Source organism: Doryrhamphus excisus, chromosome 11 (genome assembly GCF_030265055.1).
Source record: "Doryrhamphus excisus isolate RoL2022-K1 chromosome 11, RoL_Dexc_1.0, whole genome shotgun sequence".
NCBI lineage: Eukaryota > Metazoa > Chordata > Actinopteri > Syngnathiformes > Syngnathidae > Doryrhamphus > Doryrhamphus excisus.
In genome coordinates this window covers 7,049,098-7,075,923 of record NC_080476.1, presented here as the reverse complement: position 1 = coordinate 7,075,923, position 26,826 = coordinate 7,049,098, and the positions used below count along the sequence as shown (strand labels likewise).

Below are 26,826 nucleotides of genomic sequence, written 5' to 3'. Positions count from 1 at the left end.
CGTGTCCGCCAACACTTACTGCCACGCTTGAAATTCCAGCCCGTTAGGAATTTTTAAAATATCCCTTGGCTGTGATGGCTGTAATTTCCAGCTCTGCACTTTTCAACTTTGACAAGACAAAATTTGAGATGAGAGCGTCTGCTTCTTAATTCAATTTATAGACAAGCAATATTAAAAAGGTCTAGTGAATATTAAAAAAAGTTTTGATCTAGAAGATGTATGAAGAGCCACTTGAGGACAGCATGGGTTAGATTTAACAATAGCATAGGAAATGATAGGCGAGGAAAGAAAAGAGGGATGGGCCTGGCAGCCAGATGCAATCGGAACAGAACATATTTTCATTCTCTGGAAGACAGCGGCACTTGTAAGGATTTGAGCGTCTTGTTTGTACATCTTTCAGCAGAATCATTCCACCGGCAGCAAGAGGATGTTCCCAGTCTGATTGGGTAATGAGGAGCTACAATATTTGCTTGCTGGTGTGTGACAATGATTGCATGCAGGAGAGAGAAATATGGGATAATGGGGCTATTGTACCAGCTTCACATTATCATCCCATTATGACCCAGTTACTTCTCATTCACTGTCTTCTCGGTGTGTGTGAGGGAGATTTTCTTTTTTTACCATGCATCATTTTTATCTTGCAGGTAATCGAGTAACAGCTTGATAATGAGGGATTATAAATTTGTTTCTGTTGGATTATGAGGTGCACATCTGCATGTGTGAGTATATTTTTGACTTTCTAGTAAATTGCATTTTCACATTTTAACTGCTGGATATCGGTAATCAGTTTTTTTTAAAGGTGATAAAATAGCGCCACACAACCTAACCAATGGTGTCACCACCTGTGGGCTCACACTCATAAAACTCAAATGCTTCCTTTGCCATCTGCTCTTGTCCGCGCTTTCTTCTTCCTCCTTTCTGTGGTCACTCATGCAGACATCCTGCACACATCTGCTTTCCTGGTCAGTGACAGCAGGTCACACAAGTTCAACAGTCTAGATCTACAACCGGAAACATCATTCTTAGAAACCCCAGACTCACCACCATAATCAGTAGGTACACACACAGTAGCCCACAGTTTCAGGTTCAGTCTGTACAGTACAGATAAATATGTTTCTCAGTACTCTTTTACATTGGGCGGGCCAGGAAAACATGCAAAAAAATAAAAACGTGTTTTGTGTTAAGATTTCTGAGAATTATGGCATTGCTGTGCTAATTAGCAAAGAACTACATAGTCAACCTCTGCTGACAGTCCAATAGGCTGCTAACAATCTATGATAAAATACACTGCTGGACTCACACAGTGTATTAGCAGAATAAGACACTCGCTATATTGTACGCTAACTGGAAAATATACACAAACCAAGGTATAAGGTAAAGGTAAATTGACTGAAAAACACGAACTGTACTCTACCCAAGATTCCACTGCACTGGTTATAGTAAATAAGGATGTTTACAGTATGTAAAGCAGTTAGAGAAATAGTTAATACCATTAAAATACGTTTGTTGTTTGTAGTTGAGTAACAACTAATCCAGGATAATAGGCAAGTACTAGTCGGATAATAACGCCATTCACAATTTAGAGCGCTCAGTGAGGAATATAGCAAAGGTTTTATGGCAAGGACTGATATGTGAGGGTGTACTTATTTTCAAAATCGTATTATCAGGGCTTTCCCCACATGAGAAACTTCACAACAGACTTTGTTTTACAAAAGGTCTGCTAGTTACTTGACGTCTTTCTATTTGTGTTGTTCCTTTGAGTCTTATCATATGTTTCAATTCCTCCACTTCGTCTGTGGGCCTGACCATGGGAAAAGACATGAGGGACTAACAGTGGGCTCATTCTCCCACTCATTTCCACTCACATCATTGGCCTCTGAGCCCAGTTTTTTCCTGGGGGACGCCTGGATGGATAGAGCATGTGTTTTACTCACTTCCTGAGCAAGTTCTGTCTGTCCCATCATGCATTATTATGTCATCATGAATGATCGATATATGTGGAAATACCCCTATGTGTCTCATTGAAGGCAGGGTCAGGAAGTCAGTTCCGTCAACTCCTACACATGTCCTTCCCATCCTAGATCACGACTCCACCTGCTTCACCAGCAAACTCATAGGAGAGCATTTGACTTAAGCCCTCTGATCGCCTGTGGTGGTCCTTGACAGTTCTTTACTCACATGGGATCTGTCCTCAAAGAGAGGAGAGGTAAAAAAAAAAAAAAACTTCTACTGGAGGTCATGCAAGTAACTCTGCACCAAGATGGGAGGAGAAGGGGCTGGGAGGAGGGAACTTGCCGAGGAACTCAGTGGGAGAATGGAAACAGCTTCAGACAAGGCATAAACAACAATGTGGACACCGCTCTGTGGAATACTGAGCTGCACACTGATTCATGGATGTAACTGGGATTCTTTGTCAATAAAGAGATGGTAGGTGGTGCATGTGGATGAGTGGAAGGAAGTAAACTGCTTGTTTGTATTGTGTTAGAAATACCTGCTTGTCCCTTTGCTGCTATGACACTGTCATAATTCCTAATTCAAAGTATAGTAGTAGCATATTTTTCTCAGTTCCTCCTTGCATTATCACCCATAGCAGATGTGATGTCTCTTTAAAAGTCACAGCCCAGACTGTGCGGCTGGTGGTGTCTATTTTCAGAGGCTCACGGCCGCTCTGAAGGACATTACTAGCCCAATAATGACAGGTTCCAGTTGTAGCCTCACATTTATAACTTTGGCTTTGGGTGTGTTAAAATGAGCTTATGGGAGGTGGCAGCAGCATATGTGAGTCACAAAGACAAGACACACGGACCCCGGCTGCACTCTCTCACTGTGTGTGTGTGTGTGTGTGATTGTGTGGCTTGCATGAGGGCGAGCGTTGGCAGCCAGTGGGGGCCAGCAGAAGAGGCGAAAGGGCTCCAGTGTCAGAGCACGGTCTGTTCTCTGTGTCACTGGGTCCACTCAAAGAGTCAGACTTGCAACACACTGGATGGGATTGTCACATAAAGCGGTTTCACCCAGCGTTCTCATCTGGAGTGACATCAGACGCAGACATAACGCCCTCTTGTCTCAGCCCGTGGCAGGATAAATAAGAAGAGTAGCAGATGTGGATGGTTTTGGGCATGTTTTTCATGCAATTTTGTTACACATTGATGTCAGAATATAGCAACAAAGTGCTTGGGCATTTGGGTTTGTTGCATCTGTCATGTGATGTTGTGCCATGAAGATGATGTGGTCATTTTGTAGCTGCTGAAAGATTACAGGCAAAAAGGAATGGTGTCAATCATTCATATTGATGCTAAAATGTATCAAACCAAAATAAAATCAGGCACCATATGGTTGACAAGTGGTTAGTTAGCCTGTTAGCCTTATAGTCGGGAGATTAAGGGTCTGAATTAACTACTCAACAAGTTGGCCTGAATGTATGGATCAATAAGGATGGGCAAAGAAATGTGACCACAGGTTTTTCAAATGTGACCAAGCTTCTGTATGTAGATATAGGTTTGATAAATAAACAGTGGACTAGTGGTTAGCATGTTGGCCACACAGTCAGGAGATCTGTAAGATCTGGGTTCGACTCTCCGTTGTGGAGTTTGCATCTGTGGGTTTTGAGTGTGAATGGTTGTTTATCTATATGTGCCCTGCCATTGGCTGGCAACCAGTCGAGGGTATACCCTGCCTCTCACCCACAGTTAGCTGGGATAGGTTCCATCATACATACCCCGTGACCCTAGTGAGGCCAAGCTGGCATAGAAACAGTAGAAAATGAATGAATGGGGTCAACATAGCCATGTGTTTGGGGTCTAATCATTTATGCATACAAGCCAACAGGTGGTGCCAAACAACTTCTTCCTCGCGAATCAGAGCTTTACTTCCTGTCACTCATGCACACAAGCGTGTACCCTGTTGCTTTGCATTAGCTCTAGACTCTGCAGTACTACTGCTACCCCCGGTGTCCTCTCCAATATGTTTGTGTGGTATTGATGGTTTGCTATGATATACTGTGATAGTCTCTAATTTATTTATTTATTAATGTCTCTATGAGAATTATAGCACATAGAATCAGCTTAGAGTGGCATTTTAACCCTTTTGTAAGTCCAACTACGTTCATCTTTTTGTGTAAATTTGTTGATTGTATGCATTTTCAATAGTACAATTAAATTGTTCCGATGTTTTTCTGAAAGAGCTTCCTGTTTTTAATGCAATATTATTGGGTGTGTGTCCATGTGTGTCTGTCTGAGTCATGTCTGGGTTTTGTCGATTGTTGTTTCCTCTCTCCTGATTGGACCATGATGGGCCAACAGATGGATGTAATCTGCAACATCTGTCTGCAGACCTAGTGTGTATCTATGGCAGTCATCTTTGGTCAGGGCAGGCAGGCAGGCAGGCAGGCAAGCAACGTGAAGCCTCATGTGTGAAGCAAGCACCTGCAGAGCTTTGCTGTGTTATCTGCAACAACTCCAAAGCAAGTTTGGGATGCTATTTGCAAAACAACAACTTGTGTTGACAAATCCATGTTCATCAGTCAGCATGTAAAATCCTGCCTATGGACTGAAGCGTAAATCAGTGCCACCATTCTATCCAGCAAGTTGTGGAGAAACAATCAGCCTGTATAATAGTCTGAGTCACGTGGTCTTATAACTGGGGCATGAGGTCTCTATGGAAGCCACTGTTCCCATTGTAGTTCAACTGTAGTAGCACAATTCCCAGCTCTCTCATGTACGTATTTCCATGTGCATCAAGCTCTGTGTCGTCTTCAGGATCATAAGGTGTCAGATAATTCGGACATCGGGCCAGCCGACATGGAACGCGGTGGTGGGAAAAGAGTGGAGCGAGGCCGAGAGACACACCAAGTCCTGCAGGTGAGTTATGCATCTCCGTTTAGGGACAGCAGATACAACTGGTGCTCTAAATGGTTAAATGATTTGAATACTTGCTATTAGCCTACTTGTCACCCAAAAGAGCAAAAATGTGCGAGTATTATTCCATACTTCAAAAGACATATTTGTTTTTCTTTTGACAGGGCACTCCTTTAGACCTGATTGAAACTGGCAAGTCCCTGAAAGTCCAGGCAGAGCGCCCTCACCTGGTCAGTTTGGGAAGTGGACGCTTGAGCACAGCAATCACATTGCTGCCACTGCAAGAAGGTAAAACAAATTTGTGTCTCTTTTCGGGGTGTTACATGTAATAATTATCAGTGATATGTGGTCAGAGGAGCCAAGTGAGACAGAGCCTTGTGATGAAAAATACAAAAACAAATAAAATAAGATAAATTTGTCACTTGAACTGCGTTCTAAATGTATTTTCTGTATGATTTCAATAATTTCAATCACAATTTTTCTTGAGGAAATCACTGAATTTACACATTTCCTGATCAAATACAGGTAAGATTTCAAATACTGTTGAGAAACTGATACAGTATGTATTTAGTTGTCTGTACTGTACAGACTAAAATCAAAACTGAAAACAGCAAAATGCATGACAAATTCATACATGTTAGCAGTTCTGCACTAAATACGGCACCAATTAACCGCACTACCCCCCTATTTGAGAAGCAATGCTATAGGCAAACTAGGCAACTACCCAGGGCCCCCAGAGCCCAGCATCATCTGAGGAGCATGAACATCTGTAGCTCTCTCGTATGTTAAATTTCTATCGCTTGTTTGCGTTGTACTCCAAAGAGTCCAAAAATTACAAGGAAACATAAAATCATCACACAGCAACTTAACACTCGGAAGGTAGCTACAAAATATACATGACAAGTACAAATACAAGTCTAAAGGGGAACTGCACTTTAGTTGTAATACACAGAAAAAGGAAAGACATGTGTTTATGTTTCACATAAGGATTATGAATGATTTAAAAAAAAGTGCAATTATATTAACTTCTTCCATTCTTCCGTTCTTTGGGGCAGCCATGGCTGCCTGGCCAAAAATGGATGGATGGATTGTGGAACACATTAATAATGAAAACCAAGGTACCACTGTACTTGTCAGAAGAACACCGTATATAGATTTCAGTTGCAACATACACATAAGCCCATCCCACTTCCGAGATCTGCAACCCAACCGAATCATGCAGACTGAGTCACCCAATCAAATAAGTAACATCTTACGTGTGTCGAGCTTAGCCTATCTCCGCAGCATACCACCTGTCACTCAGCGCTCAACTAACTATGTGTTGACTACATTTGTGACTCCACCCACGCGGTCTTGACCTCTGTTACGCGTGAGCTTGAGTGCTGGCTTTGAGCCTCAGACCCAAGAATACATCACCAAGGTATTCACAAGTGCGCATGGGCATCCATTAAATGACGCTGGGAATATGTTGTTGTTTTGTGTGTAGGGAGAACAACACTAGGCAGTGGAGGGACAGACATCCCTCTGCAGGGCCCTGGCATTAAAGCTCAACATTGCTACGTTGAAAACCAAGCGGGCACCATCACCTTATACCCGTGTGGAAACCAGTGCTCTGTAGATGGGCTCCCCGTCACTAAACCTCATCGCCTGTCACAAGGTAAACAAAAGCACTGTAACATACACATGTTTTGTTCGAAATGAATCAGTACGCCTACTCTTTACAAAGCAATCTGACACCTCCTTCCTTTCATGAGATGACTATGAGATGATCAAATGCACATCTATACAATCACGTGCATACTTAGGGTAAAAAGGGCATCAGCACAGTCCCGCCCCCAAGTTCAACCTTTTTTTGGGATCTTTGCCAGCAGCTACACTGGATGTCATTTGAAGCCAGCTATCAGCCAGTGTGTGTAGAGGCAGCAGCTGCTTAACTATTTATTTTTTTTCAATCCCTGCTTCATCCAAAGGACACACGTGGAAGTCTGGCACAAGGAAATGTGTTTCATTAATATCATTTGGATTTTTAACATCTTATTTAACTCCTTGTGGAATACCCTTTGGATGTAAACCACCATCTCAGGAAGTAGCCGCAGATGCAGAGGAAGGAGCGATTGTCATATGTGAGTTAAAGCTTTGATTGTAGATGAGAAAACTTATAATCAGTCACAATCAGTAAGTTAGCTTTAGTAGTGCACTAGCTGCTTGTGACTGAATGATTCTTCCTGAGGTGTCAAATAAGATAAGAAGATAAGATACCTTACTCTCCCCTCACATAATCATTCAATATTGATGTGAAAATAATCCCAAATCGCAGACATCCTAAGCTTGCAGGCTTGTTGCTGTGTGGAGCATGACATCATCACCTGTGCTCTGACATAATCATCGGCATATGAACCAATAGCTCATTTTTATGCCAATACCGTCAGAAAACATTGGTCGACCGACATCCATATGATCTTCCCTACCGACAGGCTGCATGCTGTGTTTTGGTCAGTCTACATTTTTCCGCTTCAATCATCCAGAAGAGGCTCTGAGGATGAAGAACATGCTGCCTGGAGGAAGCCAAGCACTGAGCGCATCAAAAACACAACCTTCTGGTAAGTTACAGTAGGCCTGCTACACTACAACGTCCATATTAAATCCAGATTAGTCAGTGACAAATGTGTGCATAAGAGCGGGGAATGTCTTTATTGTTTAGTATGGGCACTTGGGTTTCATCTTATTGTAAAAGCTAATATTCCTGCCGGGACAATGATTGGATCCCTCACAAGAAACACAAGAGAACCTAAATTCAAAGGAAGGTTTATATGAATTAACCAATACGGCTGTGCTTTGAGTCTCCAAATTGTCTTTCGGCGTGCATACGAGTGTGGATAGTTGTTTGTCTATACCAGGGGTCTCAAACTCAATTTACTTGGGGGCCACTGGAGCTAGGGTCTGGGCTAGACTGGGTCGCATCAGGTTTTCAAAAAAAAAAAAAACGCATTTATTAAAAACAGAAAAATGAATAAACTTTGCTTTGGTTTCGATTTTCTACAAGAAAAACACTGATTAAACATTCCACTGTTCTCAAATATTCATTCATTCATTTTCTACCGCTTTTCCTCACGAGGGTCGCGGGGGTGCTGGAGCCTATCCCAGCTGTCTTCGGGCGAGAGGCGGGGTACACCCTGGACTGGTCGCCAGCCAATCACAGGACACATATAGACAAACAACCATTCACACTCACATTCATACCTATGGACAATTTGGAGTCACCAATTAACCTAGCATGTTTTTGGAATGTGGGAGGAAACCGGAGTACCCGGAGAAAACCCACGCATGCATGGGGAGAACATGCAAACTCCACACAGAGATGGCCGAGGGTGGAATTGAACCCTGGTCTCCTAGCTGTGAGGTCTGTGCGCTAACCACTAGACCGCCGTGCCGCCGTTCTCAAATATCTTACTTTTTATTTTTCTACACAAAATAAGATGAAAAATAAATAAACAAATCAAGAATAAAGAAAATCAATCAATCAGTAATAAATAAATAAATATAATAACAACAATAAAACGGCAAATAAAAACTTAAGAAACCACATATAGTTGGTGGGTAGACAAATTATTTTTTCAGATTAAAATTAACAAAGCATTATTAGAGCCCTGTAGACATGACAAAACACGACTATAGTCACATTTATACTTTTTTTATTTACAACATATTGCGCAACTGTAGGGTCTTGAGACACATGCTAACTCGCAAACTAGAGAGCTAGCGACCTAAACGGTAGCCTTCAAGTTATTTCTTTTAAACTTAAATAGCCAAAAACTTACCACTTCCACACGGATAGGGAGGATAACTATTAACAGTTATTTAACCTTTAGCATGAACATTAATCAAACGTAATATTTTTTTCTGGGTACATGATACCATACAGTATCCATATCAAACTTGCGCGGTCCGCACTAACATTAAACTTTCATATCAAGGCGGGGGCCTCAAACTAATGTCCTGCAGGCGACATTTGGCCCACGGGCCGCGTCTTTGAGACCCCTGGTCTATACAGTACGTACGTATGTTCTCTGGGATTGGCTGGCATCTCTTGCCCTGTGATCCTAGTGGGGACAAGTGGGACAGAAAATGGATGGATGGTTGTGCTTTGACTTGTGTATCTCCTCCTTGGGTTAGAGGTAAGCTTTTAGAATTTGGATGAACTCCTGGTCATCATCCATGAGATGACGCAGAAATAACTTGTTGAGAACTCATTATCTATGGCCTACATTCAGCAGGATCTGGTCCATTTAAATCAACCCATTACACTCGAGGTGTGTCCCCATTGCTCAACATCACAATGGCCAAAAAAAAATCTAATTTTCATAAACTAAAAAGGCACATTTACGATTTAATTGTTAAATTGTTAAAACTTTGACAGTAGAATAATCAATTCTCGATTAACATCCAATTCTACAACGATAATACAATTCCGTTGTGACTTTGTCCAAGGTAATTAATTAAACAATATATTCATTATGTCTTAATATTTTTGCCTTTGTCGTGTAACCAAACATGGTAAACTTATTAGTTACAGGTTACAGTATAAATAATTAGAATTATACAGATACACCAAGTAAAGTAAAATAAAATGTCATCAAAACGAATGATGATAATCTCCTTAAATTGTAAAGTGTACTCAATTAAATGCCTGGTTAGTGTGTGTATGTGGCCAACTGTGGTTCTTTACGTGATATCTTTAAGTGATATTTAGTCCATTCTCCACTGACCTTATTGGATAAAAAGAGCCGTAACCACACCACACCCTTCCCAGCGTTGGGCCCACTCTTTCCTGACCAAGCCCTGATTTCACGAGAGGCACATGGCTGCAGCTTTTATATTTAGAAGCTCCAGATCCCTGAAGGATTACAACACAACTGAGTAGCATAACATCCCCACCACAGAACACCGGCCCCAAGACATTTATCACTATCCCAGCCAACAGAGAAACAATGTGTGTATGAGCGGACAATAGCACATCTTCCTTTTAAGGTGACCCTGGGTAGATTCCTCCTCTGTTGGTTTACTTGTGTTTGTGCAACTGTCCTCCTGGGTGTGCCTCTTTGTTTATTTAACAGCGATCCTCATGCACAAGTGTTTTGCATGTCTCCCTCCTGCAGACTCCCATAGTATCCCGAATGGGAACCATCAGTCTTTTAACACCAATGGCGGCTCCAAAATCAGCAGCCTGGTAAAGGACATCCATGAGAGTCTCTCACACCAGGTGCCGCCATCTCCAAAAACCACAAAGTTGTCACTTCACCAGCCCGCTCAAGGTATTTTAAATGGGAGAAGCAGCAGTACAAAAGAGGACAGCAGGACTTCTGTGGGAAAGACTCCACCTGTACCTCCCAGGTCCAGCACACCTGTGCCCCATCCCCGAACCTCCCTCACTGTGACCCCAAGTTGTACGAATAATGGGCAGCGAGCACAAGAAAGCCCAAAGCTTCTTAGGAATGTCAGGTCAGAGGTCACATCAAGCCCCACATTGCCCAGTAGGGGGTCTGGACAGAGCATAAGTCACCACTCCTCACCGGCAGCTCCAGCAAGCCCTCGAGTGAGAGGTTCGTCTCTCCAGAGGAGACACCCAAGTCCCATGCGAGATCAGCTCACTCATGCAGATGCCCAACAGCGGCTTAGAACTCCTGAGCCGACTGGATCCACCAGCCTTCCTCCTCTTAGCCCGTATATGTCCCGCAGAGGAACTCCAGGATCGCAGAGCTTCCCCACCAAGCCTGTCCAGGGTAGCCCGCAGGGTCATCGCAAAGCCCCCTCTAAAGCTGAGACCATGAGGGTGTTGTATGCTCAGAATCCTTCTGCTGTGACAGCACAGGAGCCTGGAGGGAGACAACAGGCTAACTCCAGCCTCGTCACAGCTCCTCTGTGTGGCTCATCTCCTTCTGTGAGCCCACACAGCCAAAGAAAGGCCCCGTGCAAGAACGGATCAGATACTCTAAAACCGTACAGCCGGGAGCGCAAGAACAGCATCTCCGCCATTAGCGACAATGAGGATGAACTACTGGAATACCACCGCTGGCAAAGGGAGGAGAGGCTACGGGAGCAGGAAATGGAGAAATTGGTAAGTGACGCACCTCAGAGAATATAGGAGAACAACTACTACTACTACTAGTACTACTAATTCAAATTTGATATAAAGTGACTTTGAATTTCTTACACAGCTCAGTGCACGCTACAAAACACCTATTATAACTTTGATGTGTTTATCTGAATCGGCACGGAATTTGGCGAACACTGGCACACGTCTGGAAGATTTGTGCAAGAATGGTTGGAAAACACAGCTGTCAAAAAGTCTTTACAGACTTAGCAAGCAGCCCGTAAATCATGGACAGTTTATCTAACGAATCTAAAACTTATCTGTATTACATGCATTCCTAGCATTCCTTCCAAATGACTTTGATCACAACCCATAGGGGGCGCCATAAATATCATTTTATAGCATCTGACACTAAAAAAAACAAATCATCAATTTATTGCATGTGTCTTCTAAGTCCCAATTTTACACAACAGAGGATCTATGAAAGAGGAGAAAACACTAGTAGTGCAGACTACTAATACTATTACTAAATTAATATTGTATGTATCGGATCTCATTAGATTGTGCAAGCCTACCTAATATTTTCGACACCCAGAACATTTGATACATGTCGATTACCACATTTTTAAGTTTTGCTGCTGTAATGTATGACACTTGGTTGTGCAAACATATTTTTAAATGATGTAAATATAGTTAAGCAGAGAAGACATCATGACTTGTGGCATGCTGACGCCATGTCTTGTCTTCATCTCTTGGCATACAGCCACTCATGCTCCTACCTACAGTGTTATTACCAACAATAGCACTAGCACTGTACACGGGCCTTGTGACTCTAAGGGACATCTATAGAGGGTCTCACCACTATATTTTACAGGTGACTTGAAAGGGGTGTTTACTTTTAAAACCCATACTGAAGTTTCATAGACTGCATACTGGCTATGCATCACTCATCCATACCCGCTAGCCCCCACCCACCCCAGCTGGCCTCTTGACAGCTGAGGGGACTACAGGAGCCAGTGGGGTGGGTGGGGTCTATTTCAGGAACTCAACGGTTTCTGGTAACAAATAACAGTTACTGACAATATGCATTTGGACAGGACAGACGTCAGTATGATGTCAACAACTTTTGACTGACAGTGCTAGAGGGCTGTTTATTATTATGGTTTGCATTGGTGTAGCATTGCACTGACCTGATTCTTCTCTTATGTGTCTAAATATGGCACCAAAATATTGGAAAAATATTTCTCCAACATGAGTTTTGTAAAAGCAGATTTTGGGAACTTGTGTTGACACTCATTAAATTAGATGTGCAGATTTACCTAATGTTGTGACCCGTAGATACTTGGATACTTCTGATCAACAATTGTATCAGATTTCCTCAGAATGAGCTGAATTCTTCCATTCTTGTTATGTATTATGATGTAATTCAGTATGATATTGTACAGGGCCGCATGGTGGACAAGTGGTTAGCATGTTGGCTACACAGTCAGGAGATCGGGAAGACCTGTGTTCAAATCTCCATTTGGTTATTCCAGTTTCCTCCCCCATTCCAAAAACATGCAGGTTAAATGGCGACTCCAAATTGTCCATAGGATTGGCTAGCGACCAGTCCAGGGTGTACCCCTCTTCTTGCCCGAAGTTTGCGCTGATATTTAATGAAATATATTAGTTACTTCTGTTAAAACCTTATATTTGACAGCCAAAAAATAAAACAAACATTTCTAAAAAGTCAGCTGTGCACTTGTTCATTTAGGAGGCTTTGGAACCTAAAGAGCAGAATAAGAGATTAAGATTAAGATACGCCTTTATTCGTCCCTCAGTGGGGAAACAATGTTGCAGGAAATAGCTACGCTCTGTTGGGACACATTAAATAGGCTACTATCACATTAACCAAATCAGGAAAATGCATTTATTTATACACTTGTAGGGAGTCTCCTAGCTGTGTGGCCCGCGCGCTAACCACCGTGCAGCCAGCAGGAACATTGTTGTTAGTATTATCATAGAGTCAATATGACAGTACAGCGAGAAGACATATTTGGATCTTAAATGGATTGTAATGTAAAATTTTAATTCAGCTGTTATAAACACAATGAATGACTCGCTACCTTGTTGATGAAGCTGCTTTGAGATAGAAACATATTAAGGAAACTTATAGACCACAGGGGACAAAGAGGGGATTTCCTCTCAGTGTGCACAACTTCTGTATTGTTAATGATCCTTGTTGCACTTTACTGCTTGATAAAAGGAAAGGTCAATGTAAGGGAGAAAGTGACTAGAATAGAAAAGACTAATTATTCTTAAAATGACAGCTAAATGTTACAATCTATTGAATCCAATACTTTACGGCTTGTTTACATAACATTTTAGCTCTGTACTCTGAAGTTCACAGAGGGAGTTTCAGCTGTAATTTTATCACTTTTCATCAGGAACATAACAGAACCTCAGCACTACTGAGAACTATAATTTTGCTCTGGACTGGGTGGTGAACAACCTGGACCATTTGAATACCAGCTAAAAGTAGCAGTGTTTGCTTTGCAGGACCAGTTGTTTTTGCTCTAACTCTTAATTTGTGTTCAACTGGAATGATAATTATATATGTTGCTCCTATTTTGGTAAATGAAAGCGTTCGATTGTTCTTAGTGATGAGAGTCCATCAGTTTAACTCTTTGTAAGGAATTTTAAATGCCAATATTACACATTTATAAAAGTAAAGTACATTAAAATTGCAATCATAATGGTGATGATGCTGCATGTCGACCTCATAGTCAGGAGAACGATTGTTTGAATTTCCCTTGGGGCATCTCTGTGTGGTGTTTGCATTTTTTCCTTGTGTGTGTGTGGTTTTGTTGGCCCCCTACTGTGACAAAACACATCAACTTTGGGCCTCCTGCTATCAGGTTACAGCCATCCAGCCGCTGTGGTTGTGGGACAGCTGCTCAAATGGGGCAATGTCACTCAAGGACACGCTGCAATAGGATATATATGTAAAGTCCTCTTGATGCCCCCCCCCCCCCCCCTTCTATAGGAGAGACAGAGGCTAGAGACCATCCTGAATCTGTGTGCGGGGTACAATCATGAAGACAACGCCACGGAGCTGGCAGAGGTGGTGAGGAGCGGACTGCTGAGAGGCACTACAGGTACAAGAGGAGAGATGCAGCAGATGAAGGACAACGATGAGGAGACTCAGGCCGAGGAGTCGAGCAGCACAGAGAGCACTCATCAAGAGGTGGGTTCAGTGCATCGCAAGTATTCTGCTCCCTTGAGAAATTTTATAACAGCTTTGAATTCAAATTTGAAAACAGTGTGAGGAGGTGTCAGCTGTTCCACAGAAGATGCACCTGGAAGAGGAGAGGAGTAAGATCTTGGCCAGAGTGGATGACCTGAGGAACAGAGTCAGCGAGCTGGAGCAGCAGTTGAAAGAGACCAAGCAAGAGGTGTTGTGGAAAAAAAACATCTATCCTACCTGAGGAAGAGATTGCCCAAAATAAAAGGCATATACTTTGAGCAGTTTGTTACCTTTGCAAAGGGATCAGGCAACATACAGAGGGCATAGACATCTGAAGATGTTTGGCCAAGAGTCACTTCCTGACTGAAACTCTCTACCTCATCATATGCAAATGAATTACGCCATAAAAGAAGCCAGGTGCAAGTGTGTTTCATAAAGCAGTTGCATCCACAGGAGGTGCTATATTTTCCAAAGTCCCATCAGTCAAGAAATGCATCATGAAGAGAAAAAAAATCAAATGGAAGTGGGCCTAGACTTAAAGTGACTAAGAATAGACATTCCTTACGGAAAGGCAAGTTATTAAACTACAAAATAGCGCACAAAAACAGGCGAGGTGAACAATGAACAATTATTGAGCTACAAAGTACAGTAAACCTCGGATATATCGGATTCAATTGTTCCCACTGGTTTTGTCCGATATAAGCGAAATCCGTTATATGCGTATACCGGAAAATGTCTGTAAATCGGATTTTATCCGTTATAAAAAGGCACTTCCTTGACTATGTTTCCAATGTACCTGGACGCGCAGGCAACGCTGCAAATGACGTCGTATGGCGGCCTGTCACGATTCGGCGAATCGGAGCGCCACGATGCGGCCATCCGATATATGCGAGGGAAATTTAATGGAAATGCATTGGAACGGGACTGGAGATTTTGTCCGAAATAGGCGATATCCGTTATAAAAAATCCGATATATGCAATGAATTTTTATTGGAAATGCATTACAGAAAAATCGGTTCTTTTTTATCTGTCCGTTGTGAGCGAATTTCCGATATATCCGAGTCCGATATATCCGAGGTTTACTGTAGCATAAAGAACATACAATACCTTGGGAGGCTGAATAGGCTAAATTAACACAACAAGCCAGTGAGTCCAACAAGTACCAGTAAGCAAGTTCACCAAGCTTTCGATCTCATTCCATATCACTGAATCCATTGAATTTTTCATCCTTGGTTGAGTGCCCTCCCGCGACTGTTGACGAATATGTTCAATTCTTGGTTCATGTCAGTCAGTTGGAATTATAATTTAAAAACATTCATTCATTCATTCATTCATTTTCTACCACTTATCCTCACGAGGGTTGCGGGGGTGCTGCAGCCTATTCCAGCTGTCTTCGGGCGAGAGGTGGGGTACACCCTGGACTGGTCGCCAGCCAATCACAGGGCACATATAGACAAACAACCATTCACACTCACATTCATACCTATGGACAATTTGGAGTCACCAATTAACCTAGCATGTTTTTGGAATGTGGGAGGAAACCGGAGTACCTGGAGAAAACCCACGCATGCACGGGGAGAACATGCAAACTCTACACAGAGATGGCCGAGGGTGTAATTGAACCTGGGTCTCCTGGCTTAATTTAGTTAAATATGTATTTAAATGTATACTGTAAGTCGTACCTGACTACAAGTTCCAGGACCAGCTAAACCATGAAAAGAAGTGCAACTTATAGATACTTTGCTGAGGCTCCACAAATGCTTGCCACACTTACACTGTAAGTTATACCAGTCAATTATCAATTTTTCCATCACAAGTTACAGTATGCTAGTAAATGATCAATTTTTCCATTCAAGGTTAGCAGCGTTTTGTTTGTTTACATGTCATTCAATGCCAGCCTTCCCGTGTGAAGATGATTTTTAAACTCTGACTCCTTGTGCATTCCCCAGGTGGAGATGGAGCAGGCTCTGCTTCACGCCGAGAGGCAGGCCGAGCAGGAGCAAGTGGAGGCCGAACGAGAGCTCATTGCTCAGCTGCACCTCAAACTCAGCAAGTTGAACAAGGCCACCCAAAGGGAGAAGGACAAGGTTTGCACTAAAAAAAAACATTGTGCAAAAAATATACACAGCGCATGTAAATGTTGGATATGTGCCTAAAACCGAAGGGAATTTCTCAGGTTTCCACTGGTTGCTTGTGTAGTGGCTGAGGGCCCTTAAAACAGCAAAGCTCGTTACTGCTTCTCTTAACATGAAAACTTTCTTACATGCTGAAATCTGATTTGACTGACACTAAACTGCTGATTCCAACCTGAATGAGCTTTTATTTTTGCTTCATGTCATAAACAATATTAATGAAGCGTCTCAAATTCTAACAATATGGTAAAGTGCTTCATTTCACTTACTTGAACTACCTTGGGCAAAAATGCTTGGTTGCATGACTTTTCAGTTGTCTTTTATAAAAAAAAAAAAGTTGTCTAGACTAGGGATGGGCAAGTGAACATATTAAAATATATATTATTTTGGGGGACAGAAAATATAATATAAATTGCATCATTGTGTTTGTACATAAAATTCCCAAAATAATTATTTTTAAAACAATTGGCCATTCAAACGGGTAAAACAGAATGGTATAATAACAGACTTGGAGTTAAATAGCAACACACTAACTTTACCAACTTGAAAATAATGTACGTATTTACCGTATTATCTGTTTTAGCACACAACTTTGTTAGAATCATAGGTCTTAGCATTTGGCACCAGGTCATGGACAAACATTATTTTGATTCACACTGTGCAGTTATTACAGAATATTATACAGTGAAACCTCAGTGTTTGTAATTAATTTGTTCCAAACGGTCAGACTAAAACCAAACCCTATGCGATTAGAGAGGAAATTATGTAAATCCATTCTAGACACCTAAGAATATTAACAAAAATACATTATATTGAGAATAATTATAGTTGTACATTCAGAAAATAATGTGAAATCATTGTAAATTACGAATGGATGGAACTTGTTGCTGATGCGGACTTCCTGTACATCCTGGTGAAATTGAATTCAATAGTGTTTTTTATAGTCTTCAAATTTCTATCACTCATAACTTTTTTGGGGCCCCATGGCTTGTTATTTACCAGTCTCACTAAAGTCAGCAACACATAGGGTGCTTCGTTTGGGCGCTCGATTTTGCGGAATAATAGAGTACAGGGCAAACAGGCTAGTTTGTTATGTGTAAGTCCCAAGTTTTGAATTGCGTCAGTATGTTCGCAAACTGCGGAAATTGATGAACCAATTGATCATGCCCATCCCTAGTGTGAACACACTGTGTGTGTGTGCGTGTGTGTGTTTTTTCATGTGTTTTTAGGGGAGGGCTAATGTCTCGGCTGAGCGGAAGGTCCTGGAAAAGCAGAGGAATGAGTACAATGAGCTGAAGAGGCAGTTTGATAAGTGCCCCTTGTCTCTAAGGGAACAGTTACAGGAGCAGCTCAGCAGGGTCAGTGTTCTCACGCAGCCCACTGGCTGGCAACAGTGAGTTACCATATATTGAACACCAAAGAAAGTAGACAGACATAATAACCTTGACTGTATCCAAGCATTCAAGTACAACTGATTTCTGTGCTCTCCTTTTTCTGCCCATCATGTTTTTTAAGTAAATGTTATAGTCAATGCCTTTTGTAAGTATACAGTATGACTATACAGCAGGCTTTGCTTTTGTTATTCTGACTGCTTAACTTCTGCCATGTCATCACCATTAATCTTATTAACATAGCTCTAAAAGTTGCCATGCATGACACTATGATAATCCCCTTTATTTGTGGGATATTTTCAGTCACTGAAATACACTATGTTACTGCATGGGATGTGCATAATGACAGGGATTAATAATGTACTGTACCTTTGTGCCAATTGACGGACGATACACCATGATTGATTTTCTTCCTAACTATTTTATTCAACCTGTGTACGGATAGAAAGCAGAAGCTCTAGACTCAGGCACCAAGCAGTTTGAGGAACTGGAGTTCTGCCAGCTGGAGGAGGAGAGCAGTCTGGAGGAGAAAAAGGAGATTCAGAGTTCGCAGTTTCTTCAGGAGCAAGCCGAGCATCACTGCAGTGTGGCCAAGAGGAAGGTGAGAAGTCCAAGAAAAGCTCAAGTGAAGCACTACTTGAGGAAATCAGTAACATGTACATCTCCTCTAAGGAGAAGGTGGCCGCTCTGGAAGCTCAGGTGAAGGAATTGGGCTTACAAGCTGCTAGCGACTGTGACAGGATGGCCAAAGAAAAGACAGCCACTCTGCAGCTATTACAAAAGGTACACTCTTGTCACATGCTAACTGCTGCACCATATGCAAACTGCGATGCTCTTCCATTTAGGAGCAGGACAGGCTATGTGCCTTGGAAAAGAGGTACCACGCCATGACGGGTGGCAAGAACTTCCCAAAGACCAACAGCAAAATGAATGAGGTACACTGAAGAACATATAAGGTTGTTCACGTGGAGGAGAGCTGCTCACACACAAACAACAATCCTTCCATGTTTATTGTTTTTAACTTAGATGAGCTTTTTGAACAGGATTTACTCCATATCAGCGAACCTGACCTTGTTTATGAGGACCCTTGTCCCTCCTCTACCTCACACATCCACTCCCCTGAAGTCTACCCAGTTAGGCTACAGGAGGTAAAAACAAATAATATAAAAATATAACTTAGAACCTTCTAAGCATGCTCATTATTAGTTTAGTAGTGTTTGCTTTTTTTAATCTTCAAACTACAATGTTGGGTACTCCTGCACAATCTAAAGAGCACCAATACAAGAGCTGCTTCTGTTAACAATACAGACCAATACAACCTCGGTTCACGTGTGTTGACTGCGAAGAACAATAGCTACACCGTGGAAGGATAACATTGCTTAATAGTTTCTCGAGTGGCAGTGCGCCAATTGAAAGGATGAAGATTATTGATTGTGAATGAATGCTAAAAGGGTCATGGATCCTGCGCACTGTTACAAGGAGATGTGGGGGAAGAAGAGGGGATTATCATTCCAGACTAGCCCATTTGAGTAGGTGGGACAACGTCAGGGATAAACTTAAGGAGTTGTTTTTATTTCTGTAGTCCCTCGTTTAACGTGGTTCACTGGTTGTAGACATGAGTGAATTTTTGCAAAGTTGGACTTGTTATTTATATAAATTGAATTTTTTGCATTTTAATTATGTGTTTTAATATTAGAGCGTTCAAGACATGAAGTAACACCCCTATATCACCTTTAGACTCATATTAAATCAGAGTAAGAGTAAATAGTGTATGCTCGTGTGTTACTAGAAATGTGTTCCCGGCAGACAGGAAGTGGTGTCCGTGGTTCAGAGTTGAGTTTTAGCTTGGTGAGGGTTAACGACCTCAATAGTAGCCCAGGGATTATTGTGACTCTTGTGAGATAATTCAAACCTGCAATAAAAGCCTGTTTTTCTGGCAATCAAGTGTGGTGTTAGTGTGTACCTGGTGACCAGTGTAGAACAGTGATTTTCAACAACTGTGCCGCGGCACACAAGTGTGCTGTGAGAAATCGTCAGGTGTGCTGTGAGGAATTATTCAATATCACTTTTTTAAATGAACATGTATTAATAATTTTCTGCAACTACATATGTCATTGCCGCGTGTCATTGGTGTAAAGACTGGCAGAGCAATGTAATATTCGTGATGATATATTATGATATGATATATATGATATATTAGTGATGCACGTGAGAGGTAGTGGTGACATTTTGTAACATTGTTGGTTAAATTAGTATGCGGATCAAAAGGATCTGCTGTGGCGAGTCCGTAATCAGGAAAAAGCTGAAAGAAGCAAATAATGTTGGTTATTGGTGTGCTGCAAAATTTTTTCAACGTAAAAAACATGCCGTGGCTCAAAAAAGGTTAAAAAACACTGGTGTAGAATACTACATATCATTCACATGGTCTTTGAATGCATCTTCATGCCTTTAATCTGTATTTTAGTTCATTGTGCTATTTTAGGGTTATTTTGACTAATAAATAGGCCATAATAGGCCAACCACAGAACAGCATGATTGATATATTTTTGAAAAACCGTGATAAAGTAAAGTGCAGTGTAAATTCGAACCGCAAATTGGCGAGGGAGTGTTTAGTATAGTCAGACTGTCAGGAAATGTTTGACCTTGATGTCGGTTATTTAATCTTGCAGTGTGGTACAGTTACGTTATCTTATCTCCTTAGTGAACCAGGTGAAACAGCTTTTGTTTTGGGTTGAATTATTTGTGCGGGTGTACTTAATGTTGTGGCTGATGTTTAGCTCAGTCACCTCCAGAGTATCCCTTTGTGGTGTTGGCTGTTGATGCAGGAGTACCTCAGGCTGTCTGATGTCTATAAGATGTATGGCAACGCCTCTGTTCATCCTTCCGCCTCTTCCCCTGCTGCCCTCTACTGCCCCCCTCTTGCTGTAGCCGACACTGTGCCGTGTGAGGTAGAACTCCTGCCTGATCTCTGCCATCAAATTAGAATTCCAGTTGTCTTTTTCTCTACCTACTTTCTGCTCTTCCCTTTCTTTTCTCTCCGTGTGTGTCCCTGAGAAGGACTACATCACGGTCAGTCAGTTAAGCCACATTTTTGGCATGCAGAGACTCGATGCCTCTTCTTCCTCGTCTATTGCATCATTCCACCTTGCCTCCCCTGACTCCACCTTCACATGCCACTCAGGTTCCTCACTTCTCTCTGCAAAGGTTTGTTTTTCACCTGTTAAACTGCCTATCTTCCAAAGCCTGTTGCATCTGAAATTATCGGCAGGTGTTGATGTTTGCACACCTCCATGCTTATCACTGCTGCGTCTTTGTCCTTTGGCTGTGCTGCTTTTCACCACCTCAGAGTCAGCCTGAACTGAGCAGGAATGCAATGCCTCCTATTAACCTCGAGCGCTGGTACCAGGACATCATGGCTGCTGGGGAGCCTCAATCAAGTCCTCCGCCACTGCCTGCAAAGTCTGTTTCTGCACGCAGACACGGGCAGGTAAACTCATGTTAGATCATGCACTAACAAATGAAAAAAACATGGCCCCAAACATATGCATTTTAATAGTATGGTAAACCTGTTACAGCAAAAAATATCAATACAACCTGTTCTGAAATACGGCAAGGAAATATAACCGATATCACCTACAAAAGTGCTAGAAGGTGATATTAGCAAGTAGCATCTTATAAGAGCAGTGCTCAGTTCTAACACTACACACACACACTTGTACTACACTTGTGAGTAGCACACTCTGGTGAAGGTATGTAATAGCAACTGGTTCATTCATTACTTAAATTTACCTCAAGAATTGTAAGAGAATCCGCTTCATCCACTTTACAGCTAAAGAGTAGCAATAGATTAACAATAATATACACACACTCCTATTCTATCTGGGCAGTGTGCCGCGGAAGCTGACTGTACACTACCGGTTTGTGACTGCCTTCGGGCGGAAATGTCAACAGCACCCACTGTTGCTCAGTGACAACACAAAATGCAGAATACGTGCTTTCACTTTTGAGTGACCAAATACCAGAAAACACCAGAAAAAGTCGCAAGTCGCTTTTGAGAAAATAAGTCGTCAAGGGGGGTTGGAATGTCACCAGATGTAGCGACAAAAGTTTGCAACACTGCACGTCCACGGCGAGCAAAATGCTTTCATGAATGTCAGAATTCCGAACATCAACACATTTGATTTTATATGGGTGAATTTATGTAAATTACTATTCTGTTAAACTCGAATGTCACAAAATGAGTCATTTCATGTTGTTTCAGTTACTGAAGTCTAAATCAGACGGGGAAGTTGGACAAACAGTGTTGTGTCCTCCCATCAGCTGTGTTCCAACTGCTACTCCTTCCACTGTGACTCGTGAGAAAATGTCCAACAAGGTAAATAAGCTTCAGGCGATGATCAGGTGTTCACATTGTGATGCATCCTTCTGTCTCTCAGGGTTTACAGTTAGCACTGAAAGATGTGTTAAACCCACTGGACATGGACTTCAGGAGGCCGAATAAAGGTACCTTTAATATATATTTATAAGATGTGACGCACCAACTGTGCTGTACTTGGCCTGCTGTAGTTACTCGACATAGCCAGTAGAGGGCACTATACATCTGTGAAATCTTTCTTGCTTCTCCAGATGCATCTCCCACAGTACATCACTCCATCCTGCATCATCAGTGTCCACCTAGCGGCACCCAGGCGTATGACACTCTCAGTCTGGAGAGCTCAGACAGCCTGGAGACGAGTGTCTCCACCAGCAACTCAGCATGTACACCAGAAAGGTGAGAGACTCTGTTTCCATGGCAACACCCCACTTTACTCCATGTCAGGTAAGAGGTCAATGCCTCCAATGACTTCTACATAGTCTGTTGCTACCACAGTGAAACCTAATTCATTTATTTACTTATTTTTACTGTCTTTTTGTTGTAGTGCTTCTGGGTTGGAAGCCCAGAGGTTGGAAGAGATGGAGAGGATGCTGAAGGAAGCACAGCAGGAGAAAGCCAGACTCATTGAGCACAGAGTAAGCTCTCACATGTTATACTGTAGATCAGAAATTTCAAATAATTATGAATCTTCCTGTGATCAAAGTACCACAAATGCTACCATTCGTACACAGTAACAACGTAAATGCTAACATAGCGTTATATGACACAACATACTGTACTATAGCACAACACACAACGTAACAGGACCACCACAACACAGGATAGTATAGCATAACATGCCATAGCATAGCCATGCACATAACACAGTATAAAGCATAAAGCCAGTAAAGGGAAAATGTAATTCTGTACCAATATGATCAGTTGGCTCAAGGTAGTGAAATGCTGTCGTAAGTTTTATTTGGAGTCTTTGAATTGTTTCCACATATTGACACAAGGTAGATATAGCTGTGAGTGTATGAACGTTGCAAAGGATCATTTTACATCAGCAAAGAATTACCTTTTATACACAGACTTCAGGGAAATATTTGACAAAAACCTGCGACTGGGACTTGAACTCTCATGTGGCTCCCATTCACTTTGTACTGCAATATTTGCCTACCATTAACATACTCTCTCTCCTCTGTTTTGTCTTACTGCTCTCCCCATCTGCTCCATGACGTTCCCAGGAGAGGGAAGCGCAGGCTCGGCGACATCTGCTGGAGGAGGAGCGCAAGAGACGTGAGGAGGCTGAGAGGAGGCTCTTGGACGAGACGGCCCACAGGAGGAGGCTGGTGGAAGAGGAGGTCAAGATGAGGGAGAAGCACTTTTCCCAGGTCAGTCAGTGTCAGGAGGGAGGGAGGAGCAAATGGGCGGATCATAGAATGTCAGCAGGGAAGTGAAGAGGAGTCATCATTGTGATTATTTAGTTTACTGATGATTTAAATTTGTCCTGCGATTGGTTGGCGACCAGTCCAGGGTGTACCCCGCCTCTCGCCGGAGGTCAGCTGGGATAGGCTCCAGCATACCCCCGTGCCCCTAGTGAGGAGAAGCGGCATAAAAAATGGATGGATGGACTATGAAGCACTGGTAGCAAATATCAACTGAAGTATTGTTTTCTTTATAGGCCCGTCCAATGACGCGCTACCTGCCCAACCTCAAAGAGGAGTTCGACTTACGTGCCCACGTGGAGTCGTCGGGCCACAACATCGACACTTGCCCCTTCGTCATCCTCACAGAGAAGATGTGCAAAGGCCATCTGGTTAAGATGGGCGGCAAAATCAAATCGTGGAAGAAACGCTGGTTCGTTTTTGACCGACTCAAGAGGAATTTCTGTTACTATGTGGGTAAGGATCAGAAAATATGACATGGCTATTTCAATGTCAGAATCATTACTGTACATGGAAGTTTCTGTATGAGATACTGGACACAAAACACAACTAAGGGGCCCACTTTTTTCCCAATATGTCCTTAGTACTGGGCCCCACTGGGAACACGTTTGTGTGTCTTTAGCTTTAATGTATGAGCTGAGTATGCGGCTCCAAAAATGATCCACTTTTTATTAAAGTTTAAAATATTAAAGATTAAAGTATGACAAATGTCCTTGCCATCTTGTGTCCTGACTAAGAAAAGAGACTTGGAATCTTGCACTAAGAATGGGAGGGTGTGGGTGGAGGTGGGGCTGGTATCATACACACAGAGTGCAGAGGAGTGTAACATAATAGAAATTAAATTAGTAATTTGCAATATATGTGTTTTTTCCAGAGATTAATTTAAAGTTAAAGCCTCAGATCAGTGGGATCAAGTTGGAATCGGCTTTTCATTATAAACTTTCTGGTGAAAACTTGGAGTCCAAACTTGATGAATGCACTTTAGCCAACAGCATCACTGTTGCTGTTCTGGGCTTTGAAGGCTTTGCTCTTGTTTTTGTTATGTCAGCCAGCGTCTGTTCATCTGGAAGTAGACTCTAAATTAAAGATGCAATAAGTAAACCTTTCTTGCTCGTCAAATTCACGCCGATTTGAAACAATCATACAAGTTTGTCGAACAATTCATCGACGTACTTCCATATATTATTTTACAATCATATATTCAAATGATTCTTCTCTGGCTGCACTCACTCGTCTAGCCTTTTCACCCGCTCACTCCTGACTAAGATGACGGTGATGATGATGATGGTGATGAAATCAGAGGCAATGCTTTGGCGAGATGTGTTTTTCTGGAGGTGAAGGCTAGCTCCTGGCTTGTTCCAGACTATTTAAAACCAAAGTTGCGTTTGAAAAACACTTATCTCATTACTAAGCAGTTTTGGCTCACGGAACAAGGCGCCGTTGCACAAGATTGCCTTTAATTGTTGGCGGATGTTTGTCTCTGAAGCGACAAAAGGAATATTGTGTTTATTTGGACAGTGGTGGAATCTCAAAGCACTTTTTTGTTGACAAAAAGTGTGCCCGTGCCTTAGAAGTAGTGACAATCAGCATATTTGAAAGAAAACAAGTCAGGTTAATGGGCTGCTGAAGACTTGGGGCAAGGCTTGAAATAGACTTGCACTGGTAATTAACTTTTACCCTGACACCGCTTGGCTCATTTCAAACTTTAGGAACTGTCTTTCATCAAAGGAAACTACAGCAATGCATGAAATGTAATGCTAAAAATCGATCAATCAATCGATAAATCAATTTGTTTTCTTCTTTATTATCTCCCAGACAAGCATGAGACCAAGCTGAAAGGACTCATTTACTTCCAGGCCATTGAGGAAGTTTATTATGATCACCTACGCAGTGCCACTAAGGTAAACCTCTTTACTCATTTCCTACTTACTAATTTTTAATCAAAAAGGAGCACAAGGAGAAGAAATGAGCCGATTGGCTGATAGAAGAGGGGCAGGGCCACTTGAAACGGACACAAACTCATATCTGATATCATTATACTGCATTATCCCATTATGACAATCCCAGCTGGCTTTTAGTGGACTGGTTGACAGTCGATGCACGTTCCACTCCTCCATTGCTTTATATCATGAAAAAAATACAGCTAATAAGCAGTCCAATGGGAGCGTGAGGAAAATATGCATTCATATCTGTTGTCCTAATGTGTCTCGGAAGACAATACAACTGGTGCCTCATAAAAAAAAAACTAATTTCTCCATTGAATCTTTCAGAGTCCCAACCCGTCTTTGACCTTCTGTGTGAAGACTCATGACCGCCTTTACTACATGGTGGCGCCTTCCCCGGAGGCCATGCGGATCTGGATGGATGTCATAGTAACGGGCGCGGAGGGCTACACGCAATTCATGAGCTGAGGGACTTTGCTGAGGATGACAGAAAGCGTGAAAGCCGGTCTTGAAAGCGAGCTTGGCTGCAAAGATGGAAATCGATGTGGCGCTCGAAGGACATCTGAGGAGACAAATGATGTGAAGGCTTGACGAGCCAGGGAGGCCTGTAGTCATGACACAACTGTGCTCTTCACTATATTAAGATGTGATAATAATAACAGTATCATCATTTGAAGAACGCCAGTCTTTGATTGCAGTGTTGGCATTCTAATATGTATTTTTTATACATTTCTATGTACTTTTAACCATTTACCAAGTAGTCAGTATTTTAATAGTTGCTTATTCATGAAACTGCCAAATCATTTTTGCTATGTTTATTGAAGCAAATAACAGCCGGTTTCTTTCAGTGGCATTAACAGCTGTGGCTGTAGGCAACCTCCTGATGTAATTTTTTTTATGGCAGTAGCAGCATTTGACATATCATGCACATCTGGCAGATAAGTAATTGTTACAGTATAAAATGTTTCTATTCTACACAAATATGTAAAAAAAAAGTCTTATAACTAAGTCTACATATGTAAAGAAATATAACTGGTGCTTCTCTTTTGTCTGATTAACTGGTGGTTTGTTGCAGACAATCTCTTCATTAGTTTTTCCCAATACTCTATTAATAACCTCATGTTGTCTAATGAGCTGCTAGAGCTCTTAAACAAACACACAAGCTGTAGCTCTGCGCACACAAGGAGTTCTCTATTTGCATAAGAACAACAAGGTGATTCATTAATCGTTTGTTGTCATGTTATTGACCTTGCAAATCTAATTAATGTAGTATAAGGCTCACGTTGCACTACTAATGTGTAGAAATATGCCTAAAATCGCATGATTCAATATCAAGAAATGTGAATGATGTAAAAGAAAATGTCTAAAATAGAAATTATGAAGCAAAA

At 41.9% G+C, this 26,826-nt stretch overlaps 1 protein-coding gene across 6 annotated transcripts; it reads left to right on the top strand.

Moving 5' to 3' along the window:
- Positions 1–323: 323 nt before the first annotated feature.
- On the top strand, positions 324–26,505 carry phldb1a (pleckstrin homology-like domain, family B, member 1a). 6 transcript variants are annotated; one of them, XM_058088102.1, is made up of 26 exons: positions 324–446; positions 645–719; positions 4,755–4,856; positions 5,018–5,141; positions 6,340–6,510; positions 7,328–7,453; positions 10,010–10,968; positions 13,970–14,170; positions 14,247–14,378; positions 16,120–16,257; positions 17,532–17,660; positions 18,139–18,294; positions 18,366–18,476; positions 18,539–18,628; positions 18,737–18,841; positions 20,519–20,641; positions 20,751–20,897; positions 21,040–21,180; positions 21,955–22,068; positions 22,130–22,196; positions 22,320–22,464; positions 22,613–22,703; positions 23,295–23,441; positions 23,732–23,951; positions 25,311–25,396; positions 25,766–26,505. In XM_058088102.1, the coding sequence occupies exons 2-26, from the start codon at positions 699–701 to the stop codon at positions 25,904–25,906; spliced, it is 3,987 nt and encodes a 1,328-aa protein (XP_057944085.1). In that variant the 5' UTR covers positions 324–446; positions 645–698; the 3' UTR covers positions 25,907–26,505. The 6 variants fall into 6 exon arrangements, with proteins under 6 accessions (XP_057944085.1, XP_057944088.1, XP_057944086.1 ...); XM_058088105.1 differs by lacking the exon at positions 17,532–17,660; XM_058088103.1 differs by lacking the exon at positions 18,737–18,841.
- The last annotated feature ends 321 nt before the right edge of the window (positions 26,506–26,826 follow it).